The 15,497-nt window shown below is 38.5% G+C and overlaps 1 protein-coding gene across 7 annotated transcripts in view; it reads left to right on the top strand.

Moving 5' to 3' along the window:
- Positions 1 to 15,497, top strand: part of DENND1A (DENN domain containing 1A) — a 489,454-nt gene that overhangs the window by 36,781 nt on the left and 437,176 nt on the right. For all 7 annotated transcript variants that reach the window (XM_057313747.1, XM_044389585.3, XM_044389586.3 and 4 more), the window contains exon 2: positions 450 to 520. In XM_057313747.1, the coding sequence (XP_057169730.1) occupies positions 479 to 520 (42 nt within the window). In that variant the 5' untranslated portion in view covers positions 450 to 478. The remainder of the gene's footprint in view (positions 1 to 449; positions 521 to 15,497) is intronic.

Raw genomic sequence — 15,497 nt, 5'->3', positions numbered from 1 at the left:
CCTAGACACTTCCTGTGTGTGTTCTTTAGTTTCACAATAATTCTTCTGGTTAGGTGTTTTCATTATTTTTTTTAAAGATTTTTATTTATTTGAGAGAAGAGAGCACAAGTGGCAGGGGTGGGGTGGGGTGTACAGGCAGTGGGAGAGGGAGAAGAAGACTCCCCACTGAGCAGGGAGCCAGACTTGGGGCTCCATCCCAGGACCCTGAGATCATGACCTGAGCTGAAGACAGATGCTTAACCGACTGAGCCACCCAGGCGCCCCAGGTGTTTTCATTTTCTAGGTTAGGAAGGTATGGCTCAGAAGCTGAGTAACTTGGGCAAAGCTCCACAGCTATTAAGTTGTGGAGCTAATGATTTTAAGTAAGGTCTGCCTTGATACCACAGCCCACATGTTCTATACCATGCTGCCTCAATTCTTGTCAGTAATCATAATCTGTTCTTTTGTAGGCAGAACCCAGAGACCACGTTTGAAGTCTATGTTGAAGTGGCCTATCCTAGGACGGGTAGCACTCTTTCAGGTATTTGCATGTTTGATTATGATACGTGTTTATTGTATGAAATAGCTGTGCAGGACATCACTTCTCGGCCTTTTGGCTGAGATCAGGTGGAGATAGCTGTGCACGTGGGATACGTGAATATTCTGAACTGTGATTTATCTTTAAATATATTTAATTGTCTTTCCCTTTTATTCCACATCATCCTAAGGAATGGAGCATAAGCACAGTGTCACTGCTATAACAGGCTTGAAGTATGGTTTTATTCATTGTAATCATTGGGTTTTGGTTTGTATCTTTCACAGATGCCTGGAAGTCAGCTGCTTAGTATGAAATATTGTCATCTTGCTAATGAGGAAGGCTTAGAATTAGGTTACAAAATAATATAATGGGAAATCTCTGCCACTAAACGGGAAGGAGATGTTTGAAATGGATTTAGTGTAGTAAATTTTATGTCTGCTGGTAAAAGTTGGAAATTAGTTGAAGGAAACATCTCCTTTGGCTTTAGCTTTTGGACTAATTTGGACGTGTATTCCTGGACAACAGGGTCTTAGATAAGTTTAGAGTATCTTGCAAAGACTGAGTATATTCTCAACTAAAATCCTTCTTGGTTAATGAGAAAAAAAATAACCCTGTAACCTAGTGTTCTTTTTCTTAGTAACTAAGAGAGTGATGAATTTGCCAGAGGTATGTCAGGGAGTAGCTCTTGGTCCACACACACAAACAGTTGTGTGTATTACTTGGTGTTTAGGGACAGTGAATTGACTTGGATTCGAAACTTGGAGAAATCAAGATTCCACTTAATTGACTATGCAATATTTTCTATTTCATTCTGTTAGACTGTAATACTTACAAATTAGCTGCCTTTTATTGAGTATCTGTTCTGTTGTCCTATGTGCTTGACATTTTATCCTTACAATACAACCCTTTAAAGATAGTTGGGTGGCATTGCATTATACCTATGAGAAAATAGAATCTCCGGTCAAATAATTTGCCAAGATCACACAGGTACTGTGTGGAATAACCAGGATTTTTGATTCAAGTCTTCTTTATTCTGCTAAGTTGCCTTCTTGAGGGCCGTAACAGTGTTGGGCACATCTCCCCATGTCCTCTGCAGGGCTTTGCATAATGTCGCTGATATTTGTTAAGATGAATGAATTTCTCTTAATAGCCGAAGTGAGATAACTGTGTGTTCCACTTTCTGGATTATCTAATGAAGGTTACAAATTCTAAAAGTAGAATGTTAGCATCCATGTTAAGTTATCCCTCTTATTCTGCAAACCATTGCATTGGGAAGCATCTGTTATTAGGTACATATCTGCAGCAGCACCTCTGTGGGCCTACTTTGCAGAGTAACCATTTGATGATGGCTATGATTTGACAGATAAACCTGGGGACAGAATGTTTCTTATTTTACAGTTGCTAATGTTTCCTCTTTCAGTGTTCTATGATTTTTTTCCTCCCAAAGTTAAAGTGAATTTTTTGGGAAAAAGAACAAGATCAGAAAAGTGCAAATAAGATGGAGGAATGAACAAAATGCCAGGTCTTTCTCTTATCGCAGTCATCTAATTCCTCTGCCCCATAGACAACTTCTTTGTTTAACCCTTCTAGTATATTTTAAAAACTTTTTTATTTTGAAAATATTTTCAAAGATGAACGTTATAAGAATGGTTGAGTGCATATGCCCTTTCCTTAGGCTCATCAGTTATTACCCATTTTTGCCGTACTTGCTTTATCCCTCTATATGTATATGTAATTTTTGCTGAGCCGTCTGAGAATAAGTTGCAGACATAGTGACCCTTTACCCCTACATTCTTCAGAATATATCTCCTAAGAATTTTCTTACATAATTCTAGTACAGTTATTGAAATAAGAAAATTTAATGTTGATATAATGTGGAGTTATTGAACAGTTATTGAAATAAGAAAATTTAATGTTGATATAATGTCAGTTGTCCATGTTTAAATTTAATCAGTTGTGCCAATAGTATCCTTTAGAGTATTTTCCTTTCTGATCCAGAATCTAATTATTCAGGATCATGCAGTCCATTCAGCTTCATATGTATTTAGTTTCTTTCAGTAAGGAATAGTTTTGCAGCCTTTCTTTACCTTTTATCACAGACACGTTTTGAAGAATTTAGGTCTGTTGTTTTGCAGAAGGTCTCTAGATTTGAATCTGATCATATCCTCATGATTAGATTCGGGTTATGAATTTTTGGCAGGGGTCACTGTGTGTTAACTGCGTATCATATCAGCCAGCATGTGATGTCTATTCTTTATTTGTGGGGAAAAAAGTACATGGAACTTACATGTACACTTTAGCAAATAATTATCAAGTGCCCATGTTACTGCTCTCCAGGCTAAGAAATGTAATGTTGCCTGGGTATAAGGAAATACTGTTACTGCAGGAGGGCTGCCAGCCCCGGCCCTGTGCTTTAGTGGGCCCTGCTTTGGCCCTCTTCCATGGGACAGAGTCTGTAGGGCCTGTGGGACATGCCTGCTTAGAACCTGAACCTTTCCATGGTAGACCATACGTTAAGGACCTAGGAACTCAGAACTTCTTGCCCAAATGGCCCAGAGCCTGTGTGAGTCCCTTTCCTAGGATCCATACTTCTGAGGGTGGGCTGGGCTGCTGATGTATACAAGGGATGGTCTAAGTGTGGCTGTGGGTGGAGAGTAGGGTAGGGGATGGAGCTTGGAGTTGTGAGTGGAGGTGACTGCATGCTTGTGTGCGAGGTCCTTGGCTGTGTGGGATGGAGAAGAGGTCAATGGGTGGCGGACCAGTGGCCAGTTCTCCTTGGACCATCATGTTTCCTCATGGAAACCTGGGGAATCCCAAAATTCTCTGTATGAATCTGGCTTTCCAGGCAGTTATGAAGGTATATTTGTCATGCTAGGAGGTTAGAACATATTTTATTTAATATTTTGTAAGCTTGTTTCATATCTGTTAAATATTAACACATATGGTATGAGGGCCTCCATTTGTACTCTTGCCGAGGCCCTGTAAGTGTTGGAGGTGGGTTTGGTTGGCACCCCAGAGGTCCCTCCTTTCCTTTCTCCAGAGGTAACTACTTTCTTGACTTTTATGATAATCATTTGTTTTTCTTTATAGTTTTATGGCCTAAGTATACCTCCTTGAAAAATATAATGTAGTGCTTGCTTCTGAATTTTATAGAAACAGAATTATTCTTTGTGTAGTTTTGCTGCTTTTTTTTTTGCTCAACATTATGTTAGTAAGGGTTCTTCATGTTGTGTGTAGCTACAGTCATTCATTTTCATTGCTGTGTAATACACTGTAGGATTATATAACAATTTATCCATTCTGTTGAAAACACTTGAAGTTGTTTGCAGTTTTGGGCTATTACAAGCAATGTTGCTGTACTCTTTCTGTATACATGAATCCTGGCGCACTTAAAAGTACAATTCCTTAGGATAGATACTATACTTGATTACTGGATCATGCTAACCTGTTTTTCGAAATTGACCGTACTAGTCTGCACTCCCTCCAGCAGTGTTTGATAGTCCTTATTGCTCTACAACTTCATCAGTCCTTGGCACAATTAGATGTGTTGATTTTTGGCAACCTGATGGTTTTACAGCAGTATCTCCTTGTTGTTTTTACTTGCATTTTCCTGATGACTACCTTCTGCTTATCGGCCTCTTGAATAGCTTGTTTTTTAGAGTGCCTGTTCAAGTCTCTTGCTAATTTTTCTTATTTTCTACCTTTTCCTCATTGATTTATAAGATTATCTTTATATTATGGATACTAATTATCTTGTTGAATGTATTACAAATATCTTCTTCCACTCTATGGTTTGTCTTTCACTCTCTTTATGTTAACTTTGATCATAACTTCTTGATTTTAATGTAGTACAATTGACCAATATTTTCCTACCCCACAGTTATGAAGATATTTTCCTGTAAGAAATTTATGGTTTTGCCTTTCGCATTTAGGTCTTTAATCTACTAAGGATTTTAGTTTTCTATTAGATGATTAGCTAATTTAAAAATTGGGAAACTAATTAGGGGCTCCTGACTGGCTCAGTCAGTAGAGCATGCAACTCTCGATGTCAGGGTTGTGAGTTCAAGCCCTACATTGAGTGTGGCGCCTACTTGAAAAAACCAAAACCCAAACCAAAAAAATATTGGGAAACTAAATCTGAATTACTGGGATCTGCTGTTCCTTTACTTAAAACATTTTTATAAAATGATCAGGTACTTCTAGGGGCACCTGGCTGGGTCAGTTGGTAGAGTGTGTGACTCCTCATCTCGGGGTTGTAAGTTCAAGCCCCATATTGGGTGTAGAGGTTACTTAAAAAATAAAGTCTTAAAAAAAAAATCAGGTACTTCTAAATCATACCCGCCCCCCCCCCCCCAAGAAAACACCTCACAAAAAGATGACAGATGTGAGAAAGGCCAGTAAGAAATATTACTAGACTTTAGGGGCGCCAGGGTGGCTCTGTTGGTTAAGGGTCTGCCTTCAGCTTGGGTCATGATCTCTGGGTCCTGGGATCGAGCCCCCGCATCTGGCTCCCTGCTCAGTGGGGAGCCTGCTTCTCCCTCTCCCTCTGTTCCTACCCCTGCTTGTGCTGTCTAGTTCTCTCTCAAATAAATAAAAATCTTAAAAAAATACTACTAGGCTTTAGAAACAGTTCTTTTTTCCTCAGTTACTTTCAATGTTGCCATTCCTGAAGACATGTGTTGTCAGTACTCTGTACCGTACTCTGAAGAGCCTTCCATGACCACCACGGAAGGGACATGTGATCTGTCAGCTCCGCTTAGTGCATCAAGACCTTGTACACTGCATGGGACACTTTGGAAACATCGTGCCAGTAAGATTTGGGTACGCACGCTAAACTGGTGCCTCTTGCTTGCTTTGGGAGTTTGTGAGAATTCCTAGTTGCTATTACCAGGGAATAAGCTGTCACTTAGTATTTGATTATAGGTACCTTTTGTCTACTTCTACAACTTTCTTGTTTTTAATAAAATTTATTGTATTTGCCTTTTTTGATATTATTGAATGCATTATTTTTGTCTTTTTAAATGATTGCAAGGAATCTGCCTTAAGATTAGTCTTTGTTCCTTGGATCTGCATCTCTGATCTCTGCCAAAGTATCTGAGCAAACTTAGGTATAAACCTTACACTATACAGTACTAGTGTCTGGGCATAATCTTCTCTTTGAAGTTTGTTTGCATCCCCCCGAGGGATTAATTCCCTGCTGTGAGAAGGTGGGTTAGAAAGCACTGAAACTACTTTACGGGTCTTTAATTGGAGGATTTAGTATACATTTTGTTCTATAAACTTCTGTGGGAGTTTCATTCTTACAGTTTTTCTTATACTGTGGTATGTTATATCTCATTGTAAATTAAAAACAACTAAAAATTTTCTCAAGTTATTTGAGTACATATTGACAGATTATCCTGGTTTGTGTTTTTTTTTTCCTGTTTAAATTTTTAGTTGCTTGTTTTCGAATTAGTTTTTGAGTATGTATACAATTTAAAAATTTTCTAAAAATTACGAAGAGAAAAAGCATCACTCGGTGATAAACACGATTAATGTTTTGGTATATTTATTTCCTTGTAGTCTTTTGCGTGTGAATGTGTGGAAATAAAGCATATATATAAATATATTTATTTGTAAATATAAACATACATATAAACTTTTTCCCTGAACTTCTGCTATATGTGTGTATTCCTTGCTCATCTCCTCCAAATCATTAAGCTTTTCCTAAAATTATTATTATTTTTTTTTAATGATTTTTTATTATATTATGTTAGTCACCATACAGTACATCCCCGGTTTCCGATGTAAGGCTCGATGATTCATTAGTTGTGTATAACACCCAGTGCACCATGCAATACGTGCCCTCCTTACTACCCATCACCGGTCTATCCCATTCCCCCACCCCCCTCCCCTCTGAGGTCCTCAGTTTGTTTCTCATAGTCCATAGTCTCTCCTGTTTCATTCCCCCTTCTGATTACCCCCCCTTTCTTTATCCCTTTCTTCCCCTACCGATCATCCTAGTTCTTATGTTCCTAAAATTATTAATATAGCTTTGTGAAAGTAATTTCATTTGCTATGAATTACTATATTACATCATGTTTATGAGTAATATTTACTTAGAATTAGATCTTTAGATAGTTTTCAGAGTTCTCCTATTGTAAATAATGCCGGCAAACATCTCTGTGTATGGTGCTTGTTACTTAGGTATGTGATTTTTAAAAAAAGTTGGAACATTTCGAGTAGATATTTGACCTACTTTGTTCTTAACTGCTTTTTTGGTCACATTCCATTTTGTGTACTCTGATTTATGTATTTGTTCAAGAACCCACCTTTACTTGGGGCTCTCAGAAAACCAATAGTCTCAAGTTGTGAAAGCTCCCAGAGCTGAGTTTAGCCTGTCTGCCTGAAGGTCTCGGAAGAGGGTGCTCTTGTAAGAGGGATGAGCCTGCCAGTCCCATGATCAGATGGTACTGGCCATGCCGAAACTCTGGAGTGCATTTCCAACACAAGTGTCTCATTACAGCGGGCGTCTTGGAGCCTGCCGTGGGCACCCTGCTTGGGTAGCTGCGTCGCACTGGGAGAGTGGCAGCAACATCAGGTTCTCGAGGCTGTTCTGCTCACCCGCTGCCTCCAGTGTCAGCTCCCCGCCCAGTGTTTTACTGCAGTAACCCAGTGGCCACTTGGTAGCAAAAAGTGGATAGTCCAGTGAAGAAACTGTTGCGAGAGCTCTGGAAGGAATGCTTATGACGTGATGCTTTGGTTAGCTGAGGTTTTCAGCTGTAATCCGTAACTTAAGCTAACACGCAAACACCCTGGCTTTCAAATCTCTCTTAAATAGCTGTTCACATTTCTGGTTCAGGAGTATCATGAAGAAAACCGAGTCTTAGCCAATGGACGAATTGAGAGCCAGATTTGTTATATTCTGAATTTGAGCTTTCACTTTGCAGGACTCTAATTCTACGAACTTTGCTCAGATCTGTGACCACAGTGGATGCTCAACATGACTAAATATTTTTTTATTAGATATTTTTAAAAAATTGATATAAGTAAAAACAGGGCACCTGTGTGGTTCAGTCAGTTAAGTGGCTGCCTTTGGCTCAGGTCATGATCTCAGTCCCTGCTCAGTGGGGAGTCTGCTTCTCCCTCTGCCCTTCCCCCCTGCTTGTGCTCCCTCAAACTCTCTCTCTCTCTCAAATAAAATCTTAAAAAAAAAAATTTTATGCTGTTTCTTTAGAGGTGGGATGAAGGGGAAAAAAGCCCTTTGAGAGTTGTTTTACTTCAGATTAAAATATTAGAGATATTAACTAAATTTATTATCTTCTTTTCAATAAGATAATGAATCACAGCAAACTTTTGAAGAATGGTGATAAATGGTGATAAAGAATTGACTTTTATTGAGTCCTTATTATGTCTCAGTCACTTTTCTTAATATTGTGATATTTTTCTTAATATTCTGATATTGTTAATATACCCCTTTAAGATGGGTCATATTTTTGAGGAAACTGAGGCTCAAAAAGGTTAATTTGTTTGCCCAGATGGGACAGCCATCGAGATGTAGATTCAAGATTTTAACTTCATTCCTGTGGCATTGTCCCGAAAAGTACTGGCTAATATTACCTGCACATGTAGTAGTTAGAAAAATCAGATATTGTGAGGGAAGAAAAGTCAGGCTTATATAGAAAATCAGGGGAGAGGCAGTTTTTGGTCATGAACTGCACAAGGATTTCTTATAGTTTTTTTTTTTTCTTTCTTTTAAATGAGTCAGCATGATTACTTTAGCTTTTCTCTTGAATTTTTCAGTGAAAGTGAATCCGCTTTATGGAGTATTAAGATATGAACCACAATTTGTAGTAATGTAGGGACAAGTTACCACTCACTCAAAAGACATGGATTACTTAAAAAATTTTATGATTTTTCCTGCACTAAGTACTTGACATGCCCGTTTGAAAATAACTTATTTGGAATAGAGGCGTGGAACCTCATCCCACTGTACTTGTTTTTTTTTTTTTTTTAAAGATTTTATTTATTTGAGAGAGAGTGCACATGAGCAGGGCCAGGGGGAAGGGCAGAGGGAGAAGGGCAAGCAGACTCCCTGCTGAACGTGGAGCCTGAGAAGGGGCTTGATCCCAGGACCCCGAGATCATGACCTGAGCTGAAGTCAGATGCTTAATGACTGAGCCACCCAGGCCCCCCTCACTGTACTTTTTAAGCTGATTTTGAAAAGGGGTGTCTTTTTTAGGATTTTGAAAAGGGGTGCCTGTTTTAGGATTGTTAGAGTATTTCTTTAAACTGTAGTTGAGCCTAGGGGAAGCTCATTGTAATAAAGCTTTTGCCCACCACCTTATGAAGTAAGAAGTATCAGCTCAGTTATATAGGTAAGGAAAATAGGGTTCCATGAGGACAGAAATGACCTCTTTCTTGTACCTGAAATTCCAACAGCTAGAACAGTACCTGGCATATTGCAGGCCTGTCAGTAAGTATTGAGTGATCAAAGCTTAGAGATAGGGAGCAACTTGTCCAAAGGATAGAGTTGGGACTTGAAGTCTGCTCTGTATTCTTTAAACCAGTTTATGAAAACTGTAACACAAATTATATGTATATGCACAGCTTAAAGAATAAACAAAAATGCATGTACCTACCACTCAACTTAGGAAATAGAACATTTTATAACTTTGAAGTCCCTCTGTATTCCTACTGAGATCACATTTTGATTTTTACCAAAATTGTGTATCCTTGCTGGAAGCTTGTGCTTTTTATTACACTATGCTGATGCTCTAAATTGGTTATGTAGAATGACTTTGACTTGCTGTTCTTAAAAAGTAACAGAAAGTGAGCCATATATTTTCTTAATTTTTAGTTATTTGAAACTGATTCCAGATTTCTTCCTAAAGTGTGCAATTTAGGGGCCATCTGGGTATAAATTACAATATAGCAGAATCTCATGATTTTTGGTAATTCATGGCAGTGTTGTGGTTCTTGCTGTATTTGTGGTTCACAGTGTAAGGCCCTGAGCCCTCTATGTGGACCAGCAATTCACTGATATAACCCTTAAAGTCCACGTGAGCAGTAAATTTGTTGATCTCTATTTTAGTTCCCTCAAAATGACAGTTTGAATCTCGTTTTGTCAACTATAAAATGGAGGCCGTAATAATACCTGCTTCATTGAGTTGAAAGATTAAATGGTAATGCAGAGTGCATGGGAAATGGAAAGTTCTTAAATGGGAGCTGTTACTTGTCATTTGTTTTAAAAGATACTATTTTAGAGAAGGTTTAGGTTCACAGCAAAGTAGAGAGGAAGATACAGAGATTTCCCGTATACCCCTGCCCCAGGCATGTACAGCCTCACCCAGTGTCAGCACGCCCCACCAGAGCGGCACATTTGTTACCATCGGTGACCCTGTGCTGACACATCATAACCCCACAAAGTCCATTGTTTACGTCAGGGTGTTGTGTATTCTTTGGTTTTAGACAAATGTGTGATAGCATGTATCCATTTATAGTATCATACAGAATATTTTTAGTGCCCTAAAGATCCTCTGTCTTCTGCCTGTTTATTCCTTCATGCACCCTGACCCCTAGCAACCACTGTTCTTTTTATTGTCTCCATGATTTTGCCTTTTCTAGAATGTCATGTAGCTGATATCATACAGTATGTAGCCTTCTCAGATGGGCTTTTTTCTCTCAGTAGTATGTATTTATGGGTGCCTCTGTGTGTGTGTGTGTGTGTGTGTGTGTGTGTGTGTGTGTGTGTGTATGGTTATTCCTTGTCTTTTCATGGCTTCATGGCTCATTTCTTTCTGGTGTTTAATCATATTGCATTATCTGGATGTGCTACAGTTTATCCATTCATCTACTGAAAGACTTGGTTCCTTCCAGGGTTTGGTAATTATGAATAAAGCTGCTCTAAACATCCATGTGCAGGTGTTTGTGTGGACATAAATTTTCAACTCCTTTGGGTAAACACCAAGGTGATTGCTGGATGGCAAGAGTATGTTTAGTTTTTTGAGAAACGGCCAGCTGTCTTCCAAAGTAGCTCTCCCATTTCATATTCCTGCCAGCAGTGAACGAGAGTTCCTACTGCTCCATATCCTCACCAGCATTTGGTGTTATCAGCGTTTCGGATTTCGGTCATTCTAATATGTGTGTAGTGGTGTCTCGTTTTAATTTGCGTCTTCCTGATGACATATGTGGAACATTTTTTTCATACTCTGATTTGCCATCTGTATATCTTGTTTGGGGAGGTGTCTATTAAGGTCTTTGGCCCATTTTTAAAAATTGGGTGGTTTTCTTACTGAGCTTTAAGAGTTTTTTGTATATTTTGGATAATAGTCCTTTATCAAATGTGTCTTTTGCAAATATTTGCTCCCAGTTTGTGGCCTGTCCTCTCATTCTCCTGGCATTGTCTTTGGTAGAACAGAAGTTTGTTTTTATTTATTTACTTATTTATTTTTTAAAGATTTTATTTATTTATTTGACCGAGTAGAGTGTGTGAGCACAAGCAGGGGGAACAGCAGACTCCTCGTTGAGCAAGGAGCCTGATGCGGGGTTTGATCCCAGAACCCTGGGATCATGACCTGAGCTGAAGGCAGATGCTTAACTGACTGAGCCACCCAGGTGCCCCACTTTGGAAGTTTTTATTTTATTTTTTAATTTTTTTTAATTTTTAAAAATTTTCAATTTTTTCAAAAAAAGATTTTATTTATTTGACAGAGAAAGAGACAGCCAGCGAGAGAGGGAACACAAGCAGGGGTAGTGGGAGAGGAAGAATCAGGCTCTCATTGTGGAGCATGGAGCCCGACACGGGGCTCGATCCCAGGACCCTGGGATCACGCCCTGAGCTGAAGGCAGATGCTTAACGACAGAGCCACCCAGGCACCCCTGCAAGTTTTTATTTATTTATTTATTTTATTTTTATTTTTTTAAAAAGATTTTATTTATTTATTTGACAGAGATAGAGACAGCCAGCAAGAGAGGGAACACAAGCAGGGGGAGTGGGAGAGGAAGAAGCAGGCTCCCAGCAGAGGAGCCTGATGTGGGGCTCGATCCCATAACGCCAGGATCACGCCCTGAGCCGAAGGCAGACGCTTAACCGCTGTGCCACCCAGGCGCCCCGGAAGTTTTTATTTTTAATAGAAGTCCAAATTATCAATTATTTCTTTCATGGATCATGTGTTTCGTGGTATATCTAAAGGCATTGCCACACCCAGGGTCATCTAGGTTTTCTCCTATGTTATCGCTTAGAGTTTTATACTTTTGTGTTTTATATTTTGATCTATGACCCATTTTGAGTTTTGTGAAGGGTGTAAGGAAGGTCTGTGCGTAGATTCACTTGATTGCATGTGGATGTTCAGTTCTAGCATCATTGTTGCATAGACTATCTTGCTCCTTGGGCAGAGATCAGTTACTATGTAGGGCTCTATTTCTGAGTTCTCTTTTGATCTGTCTTTTCTTTCACCAGTAGCATCCCGTGTTGGTTACTGTAGCTTTATACTAAGTCTCAAAGTCAGTTAGTGTCAGTCTTCCAAAATTTGTTGTTCTTCCTAGTATTGTGTTCACTCTTCTAGGTCTTTTGCCTTTCCATATACTTTAGAATCAGTTTGTCAATATCCACAAAATAACTTGCTGATATTTTGATTGTGATTGAATTGTATCTATAGATCCAATTACAAAGAACTGTCATCTTGACATTATTGAGTGTTCTTATTCATGAACATTACTATTTCTCCATTTTTTTTTAAGATTATTATTTTAGAGACAGAGCGAGTGAGAACATGAGCATGATGGGTAGAGGGAGAGGGAGAGAGTATCTCAAGCAGACTTCATACTGAGCACGGAGCCTGATGTGGAGCTCGATTTCACGACCCTGAGATCACAATCTGAGATGAAACCAAGAGTTGGACGCTCAACCGACTGTGCCACCCAGTGCCTCTATATTTCTCCCTTTATTTAGTTCTTTGTGGGTTTTTTTGTTTGTTTGTTTGTTTTAAGATTTATTTATTTGAGAGAGAGAGTGAGAGAGAGAGAGTACGAATGGAGTGAGGGGCAGAGGGAGAAGCAGACTCCCTGCTCAGCAGGGAGGCTGATGCAGAGCTTGATCCCGTGGGTCCTGGATCATGACCTGAGCCGAAGGGAGACGCTCAACTGACTGAGCCACCCAGGTGCCCCTTATTTAGTTCTTTGACTTCATTTATCAGAGTTTTGTAACTTTCCTCATGTAGTTCTTGTACATTTTTTTGGTTAGATTTGTACCTAAGTAGCTGTTATTTAAAATTATTATATTATTTTTGTTTAAGTCAAGAGTTCATGTCTGTATAGAACTCTGCTATTCAGCAATTGTTACCGTGCTAACACAGCTGAAAAATGGGAAGTAAAAGTAGCCAAAGTAGATTTCTCAGAATCCATGCATTTAAACTTACATCTTTCATTCATGGGAAAGCCCTTTGCTTATGCCCTACATGCTTTGGTTTACTCTGAGGATTTTTTTGTATTACATTGCTCTGCACAGTTAGCGATCATGTTGGTGACATTATTGTATTAGTCAGGATTCTTTTTGTCCTAAGTGGCAGAAACCCAGTGAAACATGGCTTGAGCAAAAGAGGGGATTTATTGCTTCTCGATACTGAGAAGTATAGTGGTAAAACTGGCTTTTGGTTTTGCTGGATCTAGGTGTTCTACTTACGTTTTCAGAGATTTGTCATCTCTTTATCTCTTGGTTTTCTGTCTCCTGTGTTGGGTTCATTTCTGGGCAACTTGCTTCCTATACGATGGCAACAGTGGCTACTGGCAAATCCAAGTTTATAGTCTACCAATTTAGTCACCCAAAGGGAAAAAGTCACCCAAAAAATTATTTTGAGTCGTAGTCTCAGGGCTGATTGCACTAGGCCCAGTTTGGGTCATAGGCTGATCTATGAACCAATCACCAAGATTTTTGGAGGGAGGGGTTACCCTGAGATGTTGATTGGGTGATGAAGGAGTATGAATGTGTGTGCGGGCCTGTTCAGTGCCACCTGGATTCTATAGCCTGGGAGTGGGGCAGGGTAGTTTTGCAGAGAAAATCTGGTGCTGTTAGCAGAAGAAGGGAGAATGGATGCTAGGCAGCCAAAACAGATGTCCATTGCAGTCATCAAGATAATGTTTTATTCAAAATATTCTTTTCAAAAAAGCAGTGAGATGTATAATCTAGCTTGGAAAGATTTACAACCAAAATGTTTCAGTGCTTAAAAGTATAGGTCTTCAGCTTCCTCAAAAATTGCCATATAAGCCTGATTTCCCCAGGAGTCTGTGACTGAGATCTTATTATCATACATCTAATTTTTAGACTTCCTTAATCACTTATTCTTTGAGCATTTGCATTAGGTTCAACACTGTGCTAGACTCTCTGGAAAGTGGAGTGTAAGCTCTGTAAAACGGGAACAAGACCTCCTATTTTAAATGCTTAGGAGACTTTTTTTTTTTTTAACCTTTAGGAAATTGTATTCTAGCTTTTGAACTTCTTTTGGTATTATTTCACAACACATTTTGCATTTCCTTCTTTATGTTACATTGAAAGCATGCAGTGTGCTCAGAGGCTTTCATTAGAAAAAGAAAGCTTTACTGAAGATTTCACTATGAGCTTGCTTTGCCCAGCAGGAAACTGTAATAACTTGCTTGATTTAAAGACAGTTTTCTTACCTTTAATGTGTTCATAGGCATTAGAATTTTATGCTATCACAAAGCCTTATTTGAAGAGAAAATAGATGCAGATGAGTTGCTGTCTAGATTATAACAATGTCATTAAGTATCTTCATGGATAATTTGTAATAAAAACAACCTAATGGAAAGACTGTAGGCTTTGAAATCAGATTTCTTCTGCCACTCACTAATTGTTTGACCTTGGGGAAGTTATTAAACTGAATTCTAACTTGGCCATTGTTTAAATGGGACTTATATCTATTTGGCCGGTTGTTTTGTAAACGAGAGACAGTATGTATTTACATGCCTGACACAGAAACTGGTACAAATTAGACTTTCTTGTGGTGACTTAATTCAACATTATCCTTAAGTGGAAAACAAAAATTCAAACTCCAAAACAAAACCTAACAACAAAACTTCTTGCAATTGTGATTTTGTTAAGAGATTAAATCTTCCTTCTGATAGAATTAAATTCCTTTTTGAAAGGGTCCAAATACTAGAATTATAGTGGAATGAAGATTGAAACTTGATGAAAAGAAGACTGTCTGAACGATCAATTTTCTCTTCTAGAAACTGTAGTATTAGTTCTGTGTTTCCAGAAAAGCATACTTTGGATACATGGATAATTTCAAATGATCAACTTATATATATGTTTTTCTTCCACTTACATGTTACAGTTAAACTTTAACAAAAACAAGGATCAATCCTCAGTTACCAGAGTTTTTTATTTAAACTGTCTTCTTGTGAGAAGAGCCAGATGCCAAGAAAATAAACTGGTATCAGGGACTTATTAAAGCAGCCCATTTCTGAAATATGGTGTATAGTTAGTGTATATGTAACACAGTTCTCTGTCCTCAGCAGTAATCATCACTGATACTCAGAATGATGGAATTGGTTTCTAAAACATGAAAGAGTTTTATTAGTTTGTTAGATTGTATTTATATGAAAGGAAAATTGACAAAAGTATTTGGGAAAGATTTTCTACAAAGACTGAAATGAAAAATCTTTTCATCATGGCTGACAATGAAATAGAAAATCAGCTAAGCAAAACATTTAACTTATTCCCTCTTTGTACTAAATATTTTGGTTAATTGAAGTTCCTCCCCCGTCTCCCCCACCAAATTTCAAGCATATAATTAGCAAAATCTAGCTTAGAGTTGTGGTTTCTAGAATCAGATCTTCTGGATTCACATTTCATCTCTACCACTTATGACTTCTATCCCTGTGTGATTTGGGGCAAATTACTTAAACTCTCTCTTGTTTTAGTTTCTTTTAAACCATAAAATGGGGTGACGATAATAGTATCTCAATGTTATTGTACAGATTA

The sequence above is a fragment of the Ursus arctos genome, unplaced genomic scaffold (assembly GCF_023065955.2).
Source record: "Ursus arctos isolate Adak ecotype North America unplaced genomic scaffold, UrsArc2.0 scaffold_18, whole genome shotgun sequence".
NCBI classification, from domain to species: Eukaryota; Metazoa; Chordata; class Mammalia; order Carnivora; family Ursidae; genus Ursus; species Ursus arctos.
Note: the sequence above shows the minus strand (reverse complement) of the source record. Positions and strands in the feature narration are given on the sequence as shown.